Below are 24,890 nucleotides of genomic sequence, written 5' to 3'. Positions count from 1 at the left end.
TGAGGCTAACTGTGCCCTTTGGCTAACCATATTGACAAAACAACTAATAATATATAGAGACTAAGCCTAGAACACTTGAAGAAGTAACAGAAAATCATCTCTTTTCCAAGCATACCATAGTCAAAGAAATATTGCAAAAACCCAAGTCCTTCTACATAAGAGAAATTACTTCTCGGTGAAGGGCTAAATATTAATTCCTTCAAAAAATTAGTCAGATTTATCCCAGCTACTGAAATATGTAAACCATCACAACCAGATACCAATCCAACTGCACCCAACAGCTGTACAGCTTGTAACTTTAATTCATACTTTATCAATGCCCAAACCTCTCTCTCTAACTATAATTTCTCTCCAAGTTCCAAAGTCACCCAGTTACAGTGCAACAACTCCAATCACTGCCCACCACAACCCATCTCAACCTCAAATACAAAAACATATATTTTCAAACTAAAGTCCACCTCACTGGTCCTTGATATTCTCTTCACTGAATACCTCAGAACTGCTGTCAACATCATCACCTACTCAGTATCTATACTGATTAATAGATCAATGCAAAAATCAAATTTTCCTGTCTTCTGGAAACAAGCCTGCATCTTACCTGTCCATACAGGTGGTACACCTACACAATTTGCCAACTTCTCACTCATTGACATCTTATCTCCCCTCCCCTCTCCAAGATCCTAGAAAATGTATTAGTAGTTACTTCAGTACCTCATAGCTTTGTCACTATCTCAACATGGATTCTGTCCTTTCTACTGAACTGACACCACACTCCTGTCATTCTCAAATCCTATCCACTATGACAGGAACAACAACAATTTAGTATCAGCAGTTTTTCTCAGTCTTTCAAAAGTTGCTGCTACTGTTTCCCACCACAAACTCTTCTGAAAACTGTCACTATTAAGCTTGTCCACATCATCTCTTTCCTGGTTCAGTTCTTATCTTTCCAATAAAACACAAAGTGTCAAATGGTTACAATATGTATTCACTTTCCACTCTAACCATATATGTGTCCCTCTGCTTTTCTATCTTAGGCCCTGTTCTTCACATTCTTACAACTCCCCCATTATCCAATATTCCACTGACTCCAGTATAATCTGTTACGTCAAAACAATCGAAAAATTCAAAGCAAGACCCAGTCATCCTCCTCATTAATTAAATCCTAATGAAAAGACTCAAAACTCTTCCACAATACAACAAAAAATGATTTTCACAACTAAAACATATCAGAAACATCACTACAACTTTTCTGTTCTGTCCTGTAATGTCACTTCTATTTTAATTGCCTCCCACATTAAATGTTTAGGCCACACAGTTGATGCAAATTTAAAGTTTGACATACATATCCATCAAGCTACAAAAATAAAATAAAATACAATGAAATATAAAGTAAATATAAACATACATACATACATACAATCTCACCAGAAACTATGATACCTTCTGCTCAGCTTCTTATATGTTGCCTTCATCCTTACCAAACTTCACAACTCTTAAATCTCAAAACTTAAGCAGACCTGCCATAAAATGACCAAATGTGCAACAAATATACCAATGCAATCTCATCTTAGCATTGCAGACATCTTAAAAGTTTGAACGCCCCAGAATACATTGATTCAGTCATCTACAACATGCCCATAAAATCCTACACAGTGAATAAATTTGCCACCCCTTGTTCCCTCTCACCTCCTGGTATTCTCCTGGTACATTCAGATCTTCAGACATGAACTTCACCTCAATCACTCCTACTGGCTCTGATGGTTATGTGCTGTAGCCATCTGCTATACCCAAGCTTTGCAGCTCCATTCCTTTACTACTTTGTGAAAATAGTAAAGCCCCTCAGTTTAACTCTCATCATTTTGAAGATAACTGAATCTACGACTGTCGTTCCCCCTCCAGGTTAGACTATCAGCAGAACAATCCTCTCTCCTTTGTCTCTTTAGACACTTCTCAATATACTCAGTTATTATTTTTACTCTTAAATATATAAACAATAGATTTAGAGATTATACTCCTTTTATACATTGTATTCCAGTCGCCTGAATACAGGCTAAGGGAATTTGTGTGGATGCCGTCCTGGCTTACATCAATATGTTTGTTGTCCCCACCATACCCACAACACTAAATGGTAAAATATTAATCTAGAAAAATATCTTACTGAAAATTTTTCATTTTGATTTTTCTTAACCCACCACTTGCTTTATTTCAAGAATCTCACACTACACATGTACAAAGTGATAGTTTCTCAGTCTTACGTGAGAGTCACCGCTTGCTTCGTAACCCAGTCAATCCATGTATTCTTACTTGTAAACTCTCTAATCGTTTCCTATATTGTATACCTATAGATCCACCCCTTAAAGATACAGAAATATACTCACAACTACAAACATAATCTTACAGTATATATGTAAACCTATTTCAAACAAATACATAAGTGCAACCATTAACTTGTTTATAGCCCATATGTAAGCTTATATTACTGTTCTACAGTCTTTCCTTAATAAAACAAATATCTACTATCTTTACACACCAACACATATGAACACATTTATACTTTCACTGGCAAGCTCTTTCACTTGTATTGAATAATAATTATATATATAAATTGAGGCAACATATCTTAAGACACATTTACAATTATTGAAACTTTTCTCCTCCTAAAACCAATTTCATCATGTCTCATAAATTGGTCCTCCCAACAATCCTTCCACTTCTACTTCAGTGTGTATCCTACATGACTTACTATCACTCTTCCAATTCTCCTCAGTCTCATTTCTATACTCAATAGTCATCCCATGCTCAGCATTTCTATCCACTTAGTTCATTGTTTTCTCCTATAACCAATCAAAAAAAAATTATATATATATATATATATATATACATATATATATATATATATATATATATATATACATACACACACAGAAACATTCACACATGCATGCGCGCGCACACACACACACACACACACACACACACACACACACACACACACACACACACACACACACACACACACACGCGCGCACGCACACACACACACACACACCGTTAAAAAAAATCTTAACTATTCAACCTTAATGTTCCATACTCACTTCCCAAACATTTGATTAAACAGAGCATCTACTAAAATACCTTACCAGCTATACAAAAGGTTTCATTCATGTCACCTCAGTTTCTTTCTTGCAAGTCTCTAGAGAGATATGTCGCAATCCCTGTCCCAATGCCATAACCACAAATCTCAGTTCTTCTCCCCTCACCAATATTACTACCACCACATCAACCCACACTCACTCCACACTTTCATTCTTTAATGCTAACATGCAAAGCATTACAAATAAAATGTCTGAATTTCCATGCTTGGGTTGCAACACACAACCCAGATATTACTGCCATCAGTGAAGACTTAAACCCCACATTAATGACAAAACATTTATTCCTCCTAGCTGTAATATAATTTGAGCCAAACAGATAAATTAAAGGGGAAGGTGGGTAGCACTGCTGTATTCTAATCAATAAACTATAGCTCCATTTCCTCTAGCTTTTTCCAATGCAAAATTAGTTATAAGTCTCTTAAAACTCAACAGCAGAAAATTATTTTGTATTGTAACATTATAAATTCCCCTCAACAATAACTGGCATCTGGCATAACCCAAGAAACCCTCATCCTACAGGAATTCAACAATGACAGGAATTTTAGTGGGCAGTAAGCTCACAAACAACTAACAAGAAGTATTAGTGGACAGAAAGTGACCCAGTAAGACAGAAAGAATGTCAAAGGACTTGGTGAGCACAAACTTCCGAAGTTAATGGCCTTTTATTATTTAAACATTTGAACAACAGAATGGTATTTCAGTTATGTGCTGTCTATTACTCTAAATGGAAACCAATACCATGTATTTTAACTGATTAGAAATACTAACCATCCAACCCAATACCATATACGTGGGTGGCTTTAATTACCACACTATTAACTGGCAATCCTATACAACACCAGATGTACATGCACAGAGATTCCTTGATTTTGTAAACACAACTTCCGTGGAACAGATAGTCAATACACCAACCAGGGGTGCAACCGTACTGGATCTGGTCCTTACTAATATGGGGAGTGCTACATACCCCCTACCATAATGCCTTTCCTGGTAAGGTCAGACCACAAAATGGTCTCCTTTGAAGTAAAAATAAAACCTGGACCCCCAGCTAAACCTGGTAACTATTCTAAGACTAACCTTCTGCTATTAAGTGAGAACCTGGCAAAATTTCAAGCCCCCATAAACCCTGAGAACACTGCTGCCTATGCAGAACTGTTCACAGAACCCTGTACAATCATGTTAATAGCTGCATAGAGGCAGCTGTACCCACGAGGAAGAAGTACAGAACAAACTCAAAAAACAAGCCATCCTGGTGGAATCATAAAATCAATAGGTTGCATAAATGGAGGAAGAAAATCATGGCAAAAATTAGGAGGCGCAGCACCCATCAGGATAAAAGCATTCTCATCAAACTAAACAACTCAAAGGACAAATAAAGTCTACTGAAGGCAAATTTGAGGTACGTTTGGCCTTCCAGGCCAAGGAAAACCACAAAGCATTCTTTAGCTATGTCCGCAACCTCAAAGGCAATACACAATTGTCTGCAGAGCTCATTGTAAATGGAGCCACCTATACTGATCCAGAAGATATAGCAAACCTTTCCTCAGGAAATATCATCAGATATAACTCCCCCTATATATACAATAAATGCATCACTAGGCCCAGACAATATCCCAGGATGCCTTCTAAATAACATGAAACATGACCTATCAGGGCCTCTGGAGTTACTATTTAACTGTAGCCTCCAAACAGGCTTCTTGCATCATGAATGGAGAAAGGCAACAGTCATCCCTCTGCCCAAAGGTGAACCATCTACAGACCCTGGAAACTACAAACCTATAAGTCTCACTAGTCTTGTATGTAAAGCCATGGAAAGAATTTTCATGGAGATGATCAATACAGATATAGTAAACCTCCAGACACTGGATCTAACCCAGTTTGGTTTCGTCAAGTGCAGATCATGCCTATGCAACCTGGTGGACTTCTTTGAGAAGGTCAACAAAGCAATGGATGAGGGCAAAATAATTCACGCTGCCTACCTTGACCTGGCCAAGGCATTTGATGCAATACCACACTCGGGTATTGTTGACAAACTCAGGCGGTTAGGTACAAACCCATATGTCACCCGGTGGATAGCCAACTGGCTCACAGACAGGACCCAGGTTAGAACTGGGGAGTCCACTTCTACAAAGAAGCTAGTCATAAGTGAAGTCCCTCAAGGATCAGTCCTTCGACCACTCCTTTTTCGCATTTACTTCTCAGAAGTCAAGGCCAATGTTAGTGGTCTCTGGCTGACTAAATCTGCAGATGATTGCAAATTAGGAGCTGGCATTAAATCTCACACTGACACAAATGTTCTCCAGGAGAGGCTGACACAAACAAAAAACTGGTGTCAGAGCCATGGAGTAAAACTAAATGCCAGGAAATGCATAATAGTATCCTTTGGGACGTCATCCATCCCTTGTAACTATCATATTGACAACACACACCTTAGAGTTGACCCAGTAGTCAGGGACTTAGGGACACATAGATGGTAATCTAGCCTTTGACCATCATTCTATGTTGCACAACTTACAAACAAAGGTATGACATCTATGTCCAAGGAAGTCATTGTTCCACTGTATTCGGCATTCATCAGACTTATCATTGAGTACAATGCCCCCTTTGGTATGTACCTAACCAGGCATATCCAGTAATTGGAATTTCCACAGAGATTCCTCACTAAATGAATACAAGGCATAAGTAAAATGTCCTGTGCAGACCACCTCAAGGCCTTATCCCTGTATTCTGTCTCCTACAGGCTACTGAGGGGAGATCTATGCCTGGCAAACAGGGCACTGTCAGACCCTACTCTGATGGACTTCTTGCATATCCACAAAACAAAGATCACTAGAATTACCTGTTCTAAAGACTTAAACCTTGCCTGTGATATAAATAGGACCTGCTGGAGAGAGTTATGTGTCCCAGAGACTACCCTGTCTATCCATGTGAAGCCAAGTTCCTCCCTAACCCAGTTCAAGTGCAACTTGGACAATTGGATGGGAAACTAGAAATTCTTCCCTGGCTTGGTGCCTATGTTACTAATGGACAGAGGTAATCTGTAAATGGTTCATCTCCTAGGCCCATGCTTACACTTATCAAGGGTATCAGAACTTGTCAGAGATTTGGGATGCATGGCTAGGCTTAAAACGGTCCTTGTGGTCGTTAGCCTAGTAAACACCTATGAACCTATGGGTAAAAAAAAAAAAAGAAGACGAAAAGAAAAAAAGAGAAGAAATAGTCTCTGTTGACTTCCATTACAAGGACTTTCAGATGGCTTAAACATACTTTAATTGAATCAGAACACTCACAGTTGTTCTAGGTTAGTTCATACAATTTACAAAGCTAAGCAACAGGAGGTTCAAAATCCTGAGAAACCGGACTCTTTAAGTGATCATCACCACACCCTGAGAAACAACAAGATGTCCTCCCTAAGAAGCACATTTGAAACTGATTTTTCTTCTCTTGTACTTTTATTATTTTTTTTAAGATTTGTTTTGTATCATTCGACCGTATGCAGCCAGACTATGTTTCCCAACTCTATCTACTAGGACAGACAGGATTGCCAGTGTCTCAGTACAATACTAGCTACACATTTTTACCAACTGCAGTATTCAGGATTTCAGCAGTACAGAGACTACATAATTAAACACAGGATTACACGTACTATTTCTCTCAGATCTCCCTCCTTCGGAGATAAGGTGACGCTCAGTGACAGATAGCCTAGGTCATGGTCAGGGTAGTGCGGGTCTTTCAGGGTGACTGTTACATCTGTTGTCCTGGAAAACAAACATACACAGAACATTAATTTTGGACAGTGCTTTCAGTAAGTGTGGTACCATTATCAAGAAGAGATTAGCTCTGCATTTCAATAAGTACCCTTTAAAGTTTTTGCCAGGTGCTCTCACTTCCTTCTGCATTGCAAAGATCTGGTGTAGGCTATGTCAAAGTCAAAGTCAAACTGAACTTTATTGTCACTCAGACTATACAACTTGCACATCACTGAATGAAATTTCATTACTCCTTCTCAAGGTGGAGGCATTTCCACATATAGACAATCTACAGTACAACAGCTACTATTGACAGGACAGACAGTATTTTCTTAAACTCTAACTACTGTATATATTGAGTGAACATACAGGAGACTTTTTCCTCAGTAGTCATTATTGCACAGTTGCTTTACAGCTTTGATTAGTGCATGAAAATATGAAATAAGAATCTCGGTGGCATTATTGCACAGAAATATTATTCCACAAAAAATATATAAAGGTATTGGCACTGGAATTTTTGGTAGCCTTTTTCCAGAGTTCGGAGTTCAACATGGTGTGGAGATAGTGTAGATTTAGTAATCTAATGGCCTGTGAGAAGAAACTCTTATTGAATGTGGCTGTTTTACATTTCATACTGCAGTAGCATTTATCAGAATATAAACAGGTGAACAGTCTATGGGCAGAGTGGGTAGTGTCTCTGGTTATCTTTTTGTCCATGCTGAGACACCATGACAGGTATATTTCTTGGATGGCTGGGAACGTGGTCCCAATCGTTTTCTCTGCTACCCTAACCACTTTCTGGAGGGCCTTTTGGTCTGAGGTGGAGCAGTTACCATACCAAGTTGTAATAATGTTGGTTAGTATACTCTCTACGATGCTTCTGTAGAAGGTAGTATGGATTGGAGAGGGGAGGTTTACCTTCCTCATCTTTTGCAGGAAATGACGATGTTGCTGTGCTTTCTTTACAATGGCAGAAGTATTAATGCTCCATGTTAGGTCATCTGTGATATGCACCCCCAGGAATTGTGTGCTTTCTACTCTGGCTACTATGTCATTATGGATTCTTAGTGGAGATTGTGTTTTATACCTTCTTCTGAAATCGACAATGATCTCTTTGGTCTTGCTCATGTTTAGTGAGAGGTTGTTGTTGTCACACTAGATGAATAAGTTCATCGCCGTAGGCTGATTCACTATCATTGCTAATGAGACTAATGACAGTTGTGTCATCTGCAAGCTAGATGATGTAGTTCGAGTTAAGCTATGTGTTGATCCTGTGAATTTTTCAGAGCCATGTCTGCCATGTCATATAGACTATTTTTCTGTGTGTTGTGTGCGTGTGTGTGTGTGTGTGTGTGTGTGTGTGTGTGTGTGTGTGTGTGTGTGTGTGTGTGTGTGTATGTATGGGTGTCTGTACTGGTGTCCATTTCAGGATGGGTTTTAATACCTTGTATTCAGTGAGTGCTAGGATAGGGTCTGGTTTCCCCATGACCTGGATTAAGTGTGAGAGTGAATGCATGAAATAATGAATGAGTGGATATATAAAAATGGGATACTCTAACCATATCAAGTAGCCTCTTATGTCAACAGTTATATCTGAACATGTATAACATGTTGTGCTCCTGCTTCACTTTGTTCATTTAATCAAAACCTAATTTATCATTCTTTTTCACTATTTACAACAATGTATAAGAACTTAACATGATTACATTCTTTTGAAATACTCAAAGTAGGCAAAATATGATATGTAAGTAAAGGCAGAGGTCAGCTGATACGGGAGCACTGAAAATGGACCTCACTATGAATGAGATTGAATGTGTAGCATATGATAAACTTAAAAAAGAACTGTTGGTCACAGTTGGTATAACCTTTGAGTTACAAGCAATAAAACTCCATAATAGGACAGTTAATGTAGCTAAATAAATGAAGAGATTCATCAGTCAAAGCATATTTTAAAGGCCTGGCTTGAACTGGACAGCAACAGTAAAGTAAAAATTATATACATTTAACCATTAAATAGGTTTACAAGAGCTTTTACAACTAAATAAGTAATGGGTACTGCAAACTGATCCCAAGAAACCTGATAAACTAGAACCTTTACTACAACACTGATGTCTTATAGAGGTTAAAACTGCAGTGAGAAATGTGCCTTCTTCTATCAAATAAAATAGTAAGTCATTTGTGAAATCAAAAACAGTAAGTAATGAGTTAATCTGTTACAAATGTGAGAGAGGGCCATATTTCTATGTTCTATTTTATTAAAGAGAATGTGACTCTAAAAAACGAAAGTCATGTTGCATAAATAAGGCTGTTCCAACATCGAGGATAAACTGAATCAGACCTGTGTCACTTTGTCAATGTACTATACTTTCAAATGAGATTTAAGGCCTGCTAGACTTTGCAAGTATGAAATCCCTCACTACACCACACCTAGTGTGTAAGCATAAAATAAGAAACAACCAAAAACTGGTGGTAATACACATTCCTGGTGATAGAAAACAGTGTCCCCTTACACCTGTAGAAATGCAGACAATTCTGGGAAACTACTGCACCTCATCACTTAACCATGACTTAACGACTGACCCCATTTTAAAGCTCTGCGAAACTACACACTCACACACACACACACACACACACACACACACACACACACACACACACACAGACACACACACCACACACACACACACACACACACACACACACACACACACACACACACACACACACACACACACACACACACACACACACACACACACACACCACAAACCATACACCGAGTGTGGTATGTAATAAATAAATCACATTAGGAGGGTTGGATGATTGGCAATGCCATGAGTCATGAATTCCTCTTTGCTACTGTATGATATGAGACAGTTCATTTATAATATAATCAAGGCCCACAGATATTTCATTTACCATTTTGCCCACTGTATTTTAGATTTGAATTACTCTTTCCTGAAAGTTTGCCCCAGGACACCTACACAACACTGCAACCCAAAGGAATGAGGCAGTATGTATCCTACTTCACTCCCTCCAGGTTAGGCACATGTACAATTCCCTGTGTTAGAAAAATATGTATTAGTAATATGCATGCTTAGTGCATTCAAGGTTTTAAAGGGTTAATACATTTATTCTGTTCACACTGCATGAATCTGCACAGCTATTAGTAACTTAACAAGAAGCATTTGATTTCTGCTAAGGTCATGAAAATAATAAGTGTTTCATTTCTACTAGTGTCATGAGACTTAACAAAGAGTTATTGATTTTCTGATTATGCCATGAGAAAGTACACAGCTGCTAGAAGCTTTGATAAGAACACAATGGTTGCTTGAAACTATAAACCGTAGTCAGCATTACTTGTACCTAAGCTAGAAATGTACCTTGAATCTAGGCAAAATGTAACACATATATTAGAACTGCACAATTGAAGAATTGAAAGTATGTGATGGGCTAAAATAAGCCCCAAGGCCAGGTTGTTTTTCTCAGATGTTTCATAAATCAGCAGTTGTTCTCAACTGGTCAGCAATTAGTCTAGTAACATTTTCTGTAGAACAATACAGAAAGCTGTGTCTAACTATGTCAGCAATAGAAGTAACATTTCTGTGTGACATGGAAAGAACTGTGTAAAAATGCCATGCTAATTATTAATGTTCAGACAAACCATTCTGCCAGCATGCTTTGTCTCCTTGCTGCAAGTTAATAAAGGGTGCTTTGCTTGAACCTTATGTGAATTGGTCTTTGAAGTTTTTTCCTTTGACAGATTGGTCCTTCGGACCGGAACCCTCTCTTCACCTCGGATCAGACGGGCCAGGTGGTTGAAACCGTATGGGGAAGAAACCAAATCGGTTCTTCTTATTTGAATAAGCCCTCCGACTGAATTGTCATTCAAAAGAGGCCAGCCACTTTCTGATCTGCAACTGAAGGACGGGTCTCCGCGAATCAGGTGATCAATCACGTAGGCTCAGGTAAGGTGAATCTACTTTTCTCGGTTTTCTGTTTTAGATCAGGGACTAGATTTGTATTGTTTTTGTCAGGACTGTATTTTTTCTTACAAGTTAGGGACAAAAAAGATTACTGTCTTGTCATAGATCAGGAGAAACAGAATAAGTAGGCAGGTCATTCTGAAGACACTATAACAAAATCCATGGTACCACGTTAAAAAATAAGAGAAGTTACATAACGATCAAAAGGGTAGAACAAAATGGGTAATAATTGCACAAAAGACCCCGAAATCCGCTGTTAACAGAAGACGCAAAATACATGCAGTCGCAGCGCTCCGACAATATTAAATATTATTCAAAATGGGTTAATAAGAATGAATTTGATGGGAAATTAGAAAAACCCTCGCTTATCAAACAGCTCAAAACCGATTCCAAAGGTCGGGTAAAAAAGCAACGTAAATTAGGAATTCCTCAGGCACACAGGTGGATTGAGGAAGTAAACCGCAGGGAACAAAAGAACAACAATTCAAAAACAATGTTTTTAGATAAGGAGGACAAAAACTTAGTAATAGCATCGGCCCCTCCACCTCCCTTACCAGAATATGAAGCAAGTGAACAGGTTAGTCCACCCCCATGATATCCTGTGGTCACTGAAGAAAGAGGCATTATGAAAATAAAACTGTATATTAGAGATCCCATCAAGACCAGGTCTCGAACAAAGGCAGGTAACTCAAATGAAGGCATCGAGTTACATCAAATGGTTAAGAATTCACGATCTATGAGTGAAGAAGAAATATGCCCACTTATAGAAGTACCCAGTCCTCAGGCAGGACAAGATAATCAGGACCCAACTATTTTAGTGTATAGACCTTGGACTCTGGAAGATATCCGGAAAGCCACTGAGGGAATTCCCCATCCAAAAGTTAATTTTAGAAAATTCTCAGAAGATTTACAAGGAATGAGGCTGAATTATAACCTATACAGAGAAGAGGTAGAAAAAGTAGTTAGACAAATTGTGGGACCAGATTGGCACATGATTAGTGGCAACTGGAATCCCCGTGACGTTGCACAAAGACCCCTCCCACATAGCAGCGCAGAATTAGACAACACAGTAAAAGGTCTTACAGACCGCATCTCTGAAAAATGGAAACCTAGGGCAGACTGGACTTGCATTAATCAATGCATCCAACAAGAAGGTGAAACTATTGACCGGTATTATGCCAGTCTATTAGAATGTTTTAATAACCACTGTGGAATGCAGGTTCCTGAAGATCAAACACAAGATTTTCCATATGAACAGCAGTTAAAGAATGCATTTTTAAAGGGCAGTATTGCACCTATAAGCAGTTTTATTACAAAACACATGGTAGATCATCGTACAAGCAGGTTACAATCATTGCTTGAATATGCTAGGCATGCCGAAAGGCATTTTAATAGCAAAAAGAAAAAGAAAGCTCAAGTATTTTCTGTAGAAGATGGAGCAGACGTTTATGTAGTACAGTCCAGGAAAAAGGGCAAGAAAAATGCACAGGGAAACAATCTGATCAACGATCAGAGGACTTTGAAGGGCGAAAGAAAAGGGATGAATGTTTTAAATGTGGTAAAAAGGGACACTTGGCAAAGGATTGCAGAAAAAACAAGAAGGCAACCACGGAAGACAAAGAGGGTGAGGACTGACTATATGGTAGTCAGGAATCACTAGAAGGGGATAGCGAAGAAAGGACAAATGAGAATGTGATAGAGGGAGTAGAGGATGTGACAGAAGAGATAGAAGAAGTGCAAGAAGTTAGTGACAGTGAAGAAAATGAAATATTAGACCTAGCTTTATTGAGCTTGGAGCTCTATTTAGCAGACATGAAACTAGAAGTTACACTCTTGGTAGAAGGGAGGGAAGTCAAATTCTTGTGCGACTCAGGGGCATCATGAACCATGATACATCCCTCCAAACTACCAGAAAACACAGAGACACCTGATTACATACTGGTTAAAGCAGCTAATGGACAGCTGTATTGGGAGCCACTCTCCCGTGACATTGCAATAACTGATCCAGTTTCAGGATTGACACAAAAAAGCAAAATTGTTGTTTATGCAAAATGCCCAGTAAACCTCTTGGGCAGAGACCTCATGCAGCTATTTGGTATAGCAGTAGTCCCAACCATGCAGGGTATGGAAGCACAGCAACAAATTGATACCTTTGCAGTGCAATTGGAGGGTGAAATGTTTTATTGGTACAGCCAGGACTTGGTTACGACTGGTCCAGGGACTGTAACCGAAGAATTAATGAATGTAGCCATCAGCAAGTTCTCCTCCCTTGACATTAATAAGCAACATCTGTTGCACTGTACCCTGTATTATTGTAACACACCATGACCTGATAAGGAATATGGGCAAGAATTGTTTAAAAATCATGCAAACAGACTGATATTACGTAACCTGTACTGGGACACAGAAGGGAACAGTGTAGCCAGCTGTTCATTGCCCCAGGAGTTCTTTACACTTTATTAAATCTAATTGATTACCACATGTTAGCTTAACCAAGAAAAAAATATAGAATGGGCAGACCTAGGAGAAAAAGTCACGAGATAGGAGAAACAGACAGAATTAGAACTGTCAGAACAGGGAATACAAATACAGAAGTTGAATTGGATAACTCAGACCCACCCAGCCGTGCACTTGCAGTCTAGCAAGGACAGCTGATTGACACTCCTGTTAGATGAGGAAGAGAATGCCTTACAGAATATACCAGAAACTCTCTGGTCAACAGGAAAATCAGATGTAGGACTTATTCATACCGCGGGATCAGTTACTATCACGCCAAAGTCAGCATTTAGACCACAGAAAAGACAGTATCCCTTAAGAAAAGATGCAGAGGCAGGGATAAAGCCTATTATAGCAGCCTTACTTAAAGGAGGGATACTAGTAGAATCTCCCGATTCACCATGTAACACACCCTTATTTCCAGTTAAAAAAGCAAATGGAGAATGGCGTATGATCCAAGATTTACAAGCTGTAAATGATGCAGTAATACCAAGGGCACCCACAGTACCAGACCCACACACCCTGTTGAATGATTTAAAACCTCAACAGAAGTATTTTTCTGTGGTAGACATCAGCAATGTGTTCTTTTCGATACTGATACACCCTGATAGCCAGTATCGGTTTGCATTCACATTTACGGGGAAAAGGTATACATATACGCGACTACCACAGGGATATTGTGAAAGTCCAACAATATTCTCATAAGAAATGGCAAGCAACTTGGCGGGATTCACCCCACCAAGAGGCAGTCAGATTTTACTTTATAAAAAGTTTATTTCTCTAGCGTCTCGACCACAGTAAGCCTTCAAAAGTTTCTTTTTTGGATGTTAATTTGCGTGGAACTGTTGGAAAACATATCAGCACAAGTATTCATAGAAAATTTGAATGTCCTAATGAGTTTCTTATGGGTACTAGATGCCATCCAAAACACATATTGAGTCTCTACCGTTTGGTCAATTTTTGAGAATTTCAAGGTTATGTAATGACGATAATGTGTTTATAAAAGAAATACAGCGCACTAGGACTATGTTTGAGAATAGACAATATGATATCAGATTAACTGAACAAGACATTCAGAAAGTATTTAATATTAGATATAATATAAGACAATTACATAAACCTCGGCGCAATATTAATGTTGTTACCCACAACAATGTAGAAAATGTATTTGTAGTTTCCACCTATAATGTTTGTAGTGACAGTATTAGACAACATATAGTACATTTTTGGGAATTTTTAAAGAATTTTGGTGAACTTAGTGGTTTAACTAACAAAAAATTAGTGTTCTCCTATAAGAGGGGTAGAAATATCAAGGATATGGTAGTACACACCAGATTTTGTAGACCCGAGTCTAAACTTTATTATCAAATTTCTGTCACAGGAATGCAATCCTGTGGGAGATGTAGTGGTTGTCCTTATACAGTTAATTTCTTTGCACATATGAATAATATTTGTTTTAGACCTAATGGGTTGTATAATTGTAGAACAGAGAGCGTGATTTATGCTGTTAAATGTGGATGTAATAAGTTTTACATTGGACAAACAAAGAGAATGTTTAAAATACGATTATTGGAACATTTGAGAGACATCAGGACAAAGAAAGCAGAGAGTCCCTTAACTCAACATTTTTATAAATATCATGGTGGGAACCCTGATACTCTAAAAGCTACATGAATTGGATATTAATAGAACTAAGAATATGCTTTTAAAAAAATAAACTATTTTTATTTTAAAATATGGTACTTTGATACTGAAGGGTCTGAATACAGACTGTTGTTGGAAAAGTGTTGTTTGAAATGCACTGTGTCACTTTAATTTTTAATTGTTTTAATTGTTTAATGACTTGTTCAATGATGTATTAGTTGTAGCTGGTGTTAGATAAACTGTTTTAACATGTGGTGTGTTATTCCTTGAAGGCTTACTGTGGCCGACTAAAATACCTGAGATATGTAATATCCAAGGAAGGTAGAACATTAGATGAGGACAGAAAAGTAGCAATTTTGCAAGCACCAAAACCTACTACCAAGAAGGAAACGATGTCCTTCCTGGGTACAACAAATTTTTGCTGGAGCTGGATTCCAAACTATACTTTGGAAACTGCACCGCTAACTAACCTTATATATAAGAAGCCTATGGCAGCACAGGATTTATTACAATGGACACCAGAGGCAGAATCTGCTTTCTGCATACTGAAACAGTTAATAGCGTCCTCATTAGTTCTAGGATTGCCAAACTGCCATAAATGTTTTTTTTCCAAACTGTAGATTGTAAGCAAGGTTATATGACATCAGTGTTAACACAACAGCATGGGGATAAGCAACGCCCCATTGCTTACTATTCATCACAACTAGACCCAGAGGCACGGTCCTTACCTCACTGTGTACAAGCAGTAGTTGCAGCTGCAATGGCAGTACAGATCTCGGCCTCATTAGTCTTATTCCACCCTCTCACTTTGAGAGTGCCTCATGCAGTTGCGATTATTTTACTACAAGAAAAGGTGACATATCTTTCCCCTGCTAGGCATCTTTCCTGTATGACTATATTATTGAGCCAACCTCACATGACAATTGAGCGATGCATGTCTTTGAACTCTTCTACTCGGCTCCCGACCCCTGCAGACGGCACACCACACTGCTGCCTGCAGGTAATTGAGCAAAAGACACTACCTAGAAAAGATCTCACGGATGTCCCCTTGGATGATGCCGAGGTGACATACTACGTGGATGGTTCGTGCAAAAGGGGTCCTGCAGGACAGAACCTAGTAGGATATGCAGTAGTTTCTGACACTGAGATTATAGAAGCAAAACCTTTACCACACAACTTATCTGCACAGGCAGCAGAATTGATTGCCTTGACACAGGCATGTACCTTAGCAAAGGGTAAATGTGTAAACATTTTTACTGACAGCCAGTACGCTTTTTCTACTGTACATGTTTTTGTGCAACAGTGGAAAAACCGAGGAATGATAACATCTACTGGCAAACCTATAAATCATGCACAGTTTATTTTAGATCTTTTAGAATCTATTCAGTTACCTCAGAAAGTAGCCATTTGTAAATGCACAGCTCACACCAAGCAACAAGATAGGACTTCAAAAGGTAATGCAAGAGCTGATACAGCTGCAAAACAAGCAGCTACAGAAATATTTCTTTTAAATGAGGAACTACAACCCTCTGAGATGTTAGACTTAGAAATGTTAAAAACAATGCAGACACTCACTACGCAAACTGAAAAAAAAAGATGGATAAAACGAGGAGCAATTCTCAAAAAGGGGCTGCACATCTCTAAAGAAGGGAAACCGATACTACCATCTAATTTGTTTAGATATGCAGCTTTGTTGAGCCATGGGCAGTGCCATGCCTCAACAGGGGGGATGGTACAGCTGGTGAACCAGGTGCTCACCATGTACGGATTTAAAAACTACTCTAAAAAATGTTGTTTGATGTGCCACGTTTGTAACAAACATCATGCACAAGGGGCGTTAAAGCCCAAGCAAGGGAGTTTCCCTACACCACCATATCCATTTCACACTATCTGTATGGATTTCATAGAAGTGAACAAATGTGAAAATAAGAAGTATTGTCTTGTCATTGTAGATATGTTTTCCAGATGGGCGGAAGCCTTTCCAACCAAAAATCCAGATGCAGCCACAGTGGCAAAAGTACTTGTCAAAGAAATCATCCCTAGATTCGGCATTCCGGAAAGGATCTCCAGTGACAATGGTACACACTTTGTAAACCAAACCATACAGCAGTTAAGTAAGCATTTTGGTATTTCTTTAAAAAATCATTGTGCATACCATCCACAATCTGCAGGGCTAGTTGAAAGGCATAATGGTATATTAAAAAACAAATTGAGAAAGTTAATAGCTGAGACAGGAAAGAATTGGCTGTATTGTTTGCCCCTGGCGCTGTTGAGCATGGGAACTGTTCTGACTGCAAAAGGATTGACTCCTTTTGAAAAACTATTTGGAAGGGCTTATTATACACCCCAGTGGAAAATTCTCATGTCCTCAGACCAGGAAGCTGATTTTACACTAGCTGAATATATGAGGAAGTTAATGAATTCTAAACATCTGTTGCAGTCAAATTCTGTTTCAGATAGAAAACAAACCGAGACATCAGAAGTGGCAGTGACACCCGGAGACTGGGTGTGGATAAAAGTTATAAAAAAGAAGAATTGGTCATCACCAAGGTGGGAAGGTCCATACCAGGTGCTTCTTTCGACACCCACTGCAGTCAAGATAGCAGAGTGAGCTTCGTGGATCCAGCTGATGAACTGCAAACTAGTTAAGAACTTTGAACTGGACAAAAGTCTTACATCTCCATCGGGGCCCTCAGCAGAAAGTCTAGCTACAAAGGGGGGTCAGATCAATAGGACTGATCTGTCTCAACACCAGTGAAGAAACCATCGGTGCTGAAGGTCCTATTAGGGCAGAGAGTAAGATCACATGTCAAAAGCAAAAATGATGGAATCCAGAAAAATCCAAATACACCTACTCGGAAGAGTCGGAGAACACAGGAATGCTGAACAACCGTTTCCTCAGAAGTATTGCATAATCATCCTGTTGACTGTACTAGTGACAATAATCTTTTTTTGTGGCCATTCCTTTTCCCATCCACACAAACTGAACTGAATAAGCGTGGAGAGTTGCACATAGAGTGGCACCCAAACTTCAACACTTACCAGGCAATCAAATATGTGTATGCTGAGACCTTCAATGTTTCGAATTGCTGGATTTGCACAGCTTTGCCAACAGCATACGGTGGGGGGGTTATTGTTAACTTCAGTCCCCCTAGGAGCCAAGAAGACCTGGGAAAACTTAGTCTATGATACATCAGATGTCACATCACAAGATAAAGTAGCATTGCACTTGTCTGTTCGACAGAAGGGGACTGTGTGTTTTTACAAAAATGATACAGTTCAGGTGGGTTGGAGCAATTGCAATGTGACTCTTCCTTATTGATGCTACAATAAGACTGATAACACAGGATCCTATTGCATCACGAGCTATGATTCATTTGTTGAACTGATGCATAGGACAACTGATGAAGTAAAACATAATGCTGACCTTTATAAACAACTGTCTATGATAGACAAAAAAATGTTTCATCCAGAGCCAGGACATAGTAAAGTTACTACCAAAGTAGAAGGTTGTTATTTTGTATGTGGTAGGAAAGCATATAAGTGGTTACCTGAGAATTGGTCCGGCACCTGGTTCCGGCCATCCGACACACAGCAGTTTTACCTCAAGGGAAAATTCGGAATGTTCGACAAGAAATCAAAAAGCCTGTCAATCCAGTGGGGCAAATCAATGCGGGCTGGAAAAACCATCATGCTGTGGGCCTAGGGAAAAATGGACTGTTACATATGGACTTGGGTGATACCATCATCTCGTGGGCAGGCCAGCATACAGAGCAACAAAATCAATCTGGGAACTGAAAAACTGTCTACCCTTCTCGAAATAATGAGCAATGCAACCTTTTCTTCCCTAGAATTGGTGACTGATGAACTGACTGCCATGAGAACTGTAGTGCTTCAAAACTGCATGGCTCTTGACTTCACCCTAGTGGCGAGAGGAGGTACTGCGCTTTCATCCAGGAGGAGTGCTGTTCGTATATTCCTGACCACAAACACGAGATAGACGATCACCTTGAGGTAATTCAGCAGGTGTCTGCTATGACCAAGCCAGGACCAAATCCATTGACGGACTTTTTCCAGAGATTGTTTGGGGGGTGGGGCAGTATCCTAATGAACATCCTGATTGCCATCTGCGTAGAATGATCCTGCTGGTGGTATGTGTGTGCTGCTGCATCCCCTGCATGAAAAGACTGATTAAAGACTTTATAGACATGTCAGTTTCAGAAACCTTATACCAAGGTGCTGAACTTGAAGAATTGCTGAAAAATTGAAAATGCTTTCATACGTTTAAACTGAATGACTCTCTTAACTGCAAATCCTGAGTAGGAAGAGGTTAGGGGAAGAAAAAAAACTGTTTATGCTTATTTTGAAAGTAGAATAAAAGTATTAAAAGGGGGGAATGTTAGAAAAATATATATTAGTAATATGCATGCTTAGTGCATTTGAGGTTTAAAAGGGTTAATACATTTATTCTGTTAACACTGCATGAATCTGCACAGCTATTAGAAACTTAACAAGAGGCATTTGATTTCTGCTAAGGTCATGAAAATAATAAGAAGTGTTACATTTCTATTAGTGTCATAAGACTTAACAAAGAGTTATTGATTTTCTGCTTATGCCATGAGAAAGTACACAGCTGCTAGAAGCTTTGATAAGAACACAATGGATGCTTGAAAGTATAAACTATAGTCAGCATTACTTGTACCTAAGCTAGAAATGTACCTTGAATCTAGGCAAAATGTAACACATATATTAGAACTGCACAATTGAAGAATTGAAAGTATGTGGTGGGCTAAAATAAGCCCCAAGGCCAGGTTGTTTTTCTAAGATGTTTTATAAATCAGCAGTTATTCTCAACTAGTCAGCAATTAGTCTAGTAACATTTTTTGTAGAATACAGAAAGCTGTGTCTAACTACGTCAGCAATAGAAGTAGCATTTCTGTGTGACATGGAAAGAACTGTATAAAAATGCCATGCTAATTATTAATGTTCAGACAAACCATTCTGCCAGCATGCTTTGTCTCCTTACTGCAAGTTAATAAAGGGTGCCTTGCTTGAACCTTACGTGAATTGGTCTTTGAAGTTTTTTCCTTTGACACCCTGCCAGAGCCATAACGCACCTGCAATGACAATTAAACTTAGGTCACCTAAGCCACAATCTGGGCTTTATCTCTGTATGTCACCAGAGCTAGAAATGTATTAAAGAAGAAGCTGTCAAACATTATGAGTTATTGAAAACTTATTACTGTAAAAATAAGACTTGCTGGATGGTAATTTTTGGGATTCTGACTATCTCACGTTTAATGAATCTCTATTATCATTTGGAATTAATCTACCAGGTTTATAACAAGGTATTACTTATTTTTTTAAGATATATGGAATGCTGACTGGGCCAGCTGCAGTGTAGGCATTTAGGTGTTTTATTGTATCCTCAATACCTGATAATGGCATAGCTTTATTTACATATATAAAATGCATTGTAAATCCATCAATGCTACTGCTAGTGGGTGAAGAAGCTTATTTAATATTTTATTTCTAGAGTGTCTATACCCATCATGCGACTGCACTTTGAGTGAGTAATGGAACTTGACTTGTTAGTTTCCCTAATTTACATGAAGAATAGCTTTTTGTTACTCACAAAGTTAATGGCACATGAAGCTTCAGAAATAGCCTTATTATGTTGGATGTTTTTTGTATAAACAAATAATTGACTTATCTAATACCTCTTTATTTTTATGTGATAGAAGCTTCCTAAATATGCACTAATGGTGTTTTTTTTTGCTATTTCAGATTGGTGGGAGTTTATTTTTCCTTTTACTTGTGTATGGTCTGACTGACACATGGCAATTAATCCGAGACTTCATTCTGTCATGAAAAACAGATCATGACATAGTTAGATCTCCTGTCCTTACTGCCCAGCCTAACATTTTTATTAATTTCATTCATGATGTTCTGATCATCTCTGTATAGTATTTTCAACAAATTTTTGCCTGACTGCCTTTTTTATTGCACTGGATAATAGTTTTGATGCAAATATGAACAGAAGGTTATAATGCAGGTAGAGTAAAAACAATCTGTAATTCTATGCTGAGATACGAAAAACAGGTCCAATGTTTTAAAACCACTAATGGTGAAGTAGGCACATTCCCTGGGATTCATTAATGCCCACACTAAGCGCACACTGTTCTGAATGAACAGACAACACAAGCACAACTCACACATTCTTCCTCTTTATTTTTCTGATTTTCTTGCAGCCCTAAACATTCAGGGGGGTTTATAAAGGTTACCACAAAGTGTAGACAACATGTACACTTAAATATAATCTTTCTGACTGACTACAAAGAAGAAAAATGTGGTAAGGATGTTCTTGAATACAGATCATATACATTCAGTGTACACTTAGTGTAGGTGTTAATGCATGTTTATAAATGATGTGATAGTTTCCTACAGTGGTTGCAGTTTGTATCATGACTGATATATATTTTACTCAGTCCATTTTTCGGTTGTCAAAATACCCAGATTTTATCATATTCTTAGAAAGATGCAAGTCATTTCATTAAAAAATAAGTTTTTGGGTATAGTTCTGTGTATGGCCTCCTATGAAAATTCCCAAATTTAAGAATATTTTATTCAAAGAGACACAGACTCTGATGATTTCAACTTCATATGCTTATTAAATAGTTTGAAAAGGCTAAACAGTAATGAATATAAATGGATAACCCACAATTTATCATTCATTGCCTACACTTACAATATTGAATGCAATCTCTTAAAAAGAAATAGGGGGTTATCATTATTAAACTAAGTTTCAGGAGTTACTAGTATACCAACTTGTTCATGGGAATCTTTAGGTCATTCGTTTTTAATTTAAACTTTGGCATTACATGTGTAGTACAATTATTAGTATGTGTATTCGAAGAAGCTCAGTGGTAAAAAAAAAAAAACATAGTTCACTGTCTTTGCAATTGTTGATGCCAAGCATTTGTTCCCTGTATCCATCCATCCATCCATCCATCCCCAACACCCTTTTCCCATTTTTGACCATTGGGTTGAGGTGTCACTTCAACAGTGAATCATCTCAAGTAGCAGTGGTTCATCCATACCACTCACTCACACATACGGCCATTTCAGAGCATCCAGTACACCTACTGCATGTCTTTGGAGCGCAAGGGAAAACTGGAACCCTTGGGAGGAAACCCATGCAACCACAGGGAGGACATGTAGACTCCACATAGAAGGCACCCCAGCTAAGAAATGAATCAGAGAACCTCTTACTGTGAGGCGACAATGCTAACCAATGCACCACTGCATAATCGATATGATATCTATCTCTGGTAAAGAGGTTAGGTCTAGAAGCCAGGTGTTTCCATAAACACATGTGGTAAACTTATTTGCCATCCCATCTTCTCTAACTTGCTGTTAAAAGCAGCTAGCTAGCTTTGATTTTAATGTGGCATTTTTGGCAAAAGGGCAAGTCTACTAGGGTCAAAGAAAAGTCCCTTATATAATTTCCCCAATAATCTCTGTAAAACTCTTTAACATCTATTTTCCACTGTTTGTTTAACCCACTAAATAACACAGCCATAGGTTAACTTGACACTGTTTAATTGACATGTAGTGTCAAGAAAATTAAACACCCTCCTTTCTGACAGACAAATCAGAGCAGCCTGAGTTCTGGTAATTGTATGGAGGAAATTTTCAATTTCATAAAACAATTTGTCTCCTATTATACAAAGAAGTTGTCTAGGTGGTGCAGTGTTATTACAAGGGCTGATTTTAATAAAGCTGTAGTCTAGTTACCTACTCTCAATCCATGATGCAAGTGGATTGAAGCCTTTTTTGTCAAGTATGCTCCCAGTAAGGAATGCCAATGGTAAGAGTACTATGCCCTCTTGTAGACCCCCCCCCCCACAATTACTGCTATAACACCATCACTACAGCAGGCAGTGTCTGTGTTTATGCTGTGGTCTGGACAGAAGTGTGCTTCTTCATGTCAGCCTTACAACTCTACACACATCATGCAGACCATGACATCCTGCTGCAATAGTCTAGCCTACAGAATCTGGTCAGCAGAGCAATGGACCTAGCTAAGTCCTTTCCCAATGACATATGAGCCAGTATGAACCACTAACTCCCATCTTCCTTGCTTGATCCTTCCAGCTTTAAAAGCTGGTAATCAAACAAGGGTCATATGGGATTCAGTTACTGTTTCATCTCTCTATATTACAGGGCTAAGCACAATAGGGGAGTCTCATTTGGTTTGTATTCTTTCATTCCCAGTGGAGCAGTTAGACAATTGTTTTGAATACATTGGTTGCAAGTATTAACTAACTGGCCATTGTCTTCCAGAATATTGTTAATGACAGTACCTGCAGTCGGGCCAGTAGCGATTCCCAGGGAATGGGTAATTTCTGAGTTGCTGTCTGCATTAGCCTTAATTTCAAAGCACAATCCACACAGCTGTTATTGTTGAAAAGTACAATTCTTTGTAATTTGGATAGTTGTTTCTTGACACGTCTTTAACACTTTATCTACTTTGAAGCATTTTATTAAGTATGTACACTTTGCACAATGTCATAGCTGCTTGGAGAGTGCTACAGTTTTAGTGTTGCTTGAAGCAGCCCTATTTAAAAGATTCTTTAAACTGAAGATGTCAAAGGATTCCTTGTCATTTAATCCTAATTCAAACTATGAGTGGTGAAAAGCACATGCTGATACAGAAATATAATGGAATATCTTAACTTCTCTAAGGATAGTGTTTATTTAATAGAATTGATGGCACCAGAACAAGGAAAGGACAGGGTGAAGCTAAGAGCAGCAAAAAAATACACACAAACACACACACACACACACACACACACACACACACACACACACACACACACACATACACACACACACAGGTGTAGACAGACACGCGCACACACACACACACACACACACACACACACACACACACACACACACACACACACACACAGTGCCAGTGGCATGATTATATGTGGCACTACTAAAACACTGCCAATCACAGTATATTGCTGACAACGCATGTAGCTTATAACTGTCTGTTCCTATTTCTTTTCTTTTGTTTTTTCCTCATGTTTATATTGTTCTCCTTATTTTATGTTTTAAATGCCACAGATCTTACAATGCCTGCTCAGTACAGACAATGCATACTGTCATTATGCTGATAAGAATACATTTATATATGAGTCATTCACAGTATTCGTGGTTACATACAAGCTTTGTCTTGCATCCTTTTACATATACTCATTCTTGCTACATTTTCTAATTGGATACATTTTGTCATTTGTAAAACTTAATTTCCTTAGTTAATTCCCGTTGAGTCTGATGGCTTACCATGCTAAGCTTATACAGCCGATCAGTGCATGTCTCTGTATTCCACTCATGATTCATAAATTAAGACATCCTGAAAGCTTACATCAAGGTGAAAATTCTGCAACCAGAGTGGAACAGGAAAGGAAGGAAAAGCATTCATTGTAAAACTTCTACAGCTATTTATTAAAGATCTGGAATTCAGACTAGGAAAACTTAATATTGTGCATCATAAATGGATAGATACATCCAGAAAACTCAGATAAGATAAAGAAACAAAAGTAGGTACATAATTTAGAAAGATACTTCATAACATTTTTATGCACTCATGCATTCATGTTAAACTACTTGTGACATCAGCTGTCACTCACTGCAGATTAAATGTTAAAGCTAGGGTTACCCAATCAGATCCCAAGGGGTATAAGTATCACTTCTTAGAAACCAGAGTCTGATTTTTCTCATGGCAACATGTACAACTTACATAAATATGTATGTACAAATTAAACAAAGCAAGACAAATGATTAAA

The 24,890-nt window shown here is 38.4% G+C and overlaps 1 protein-coding gene across 2 annotated transcripts in view; it reads right to left on the bottom strand.

Moving 5' to 3' along the window:
* The window catches only part of MCTP1 (multiple C2 and transmembrane domain containing 1), a 3,344,116-nt gene that overhangs the window by 1,961,611 nt on the left and 1,357,615 nt on the right, over positions 1-24,890 (bottom strand). The window contains exon 5 of one of the 2 annotated variants that reach the window (XM_044064134.1): positions 6,796-6,913. In XM_044064134.1, coding sequence (XP_043920069.1) covers positions 6,796-6,913 — 118 coding nt within the window. The remainder of the gene's footprint in view (positions 1-6,795; positions 6,914-24,890) is intronic. The other variant, XM_044064133.1, reaches the window with a different exon arrangement.

This window comes from Protopterus annectens, chromosome 2.part2 (genome assembly GCF_019279795.1).
Source record: "Protopterus annectens isolate FY-2018-M chromosome 2.part2, PAN1.0, whole genome shotgun sequence".
Lineage (NCBI taxonomy): Eukaryota > Metazoa > Chordata > Ceratodontiformes > Protopteridae > Protopterus > Protopterus annectens.
The sequence above is the reverse complement of the archived record's forward strand: the minus strand, read 5'-3'. Positions and strand labels throughout refer to the sequence as shown.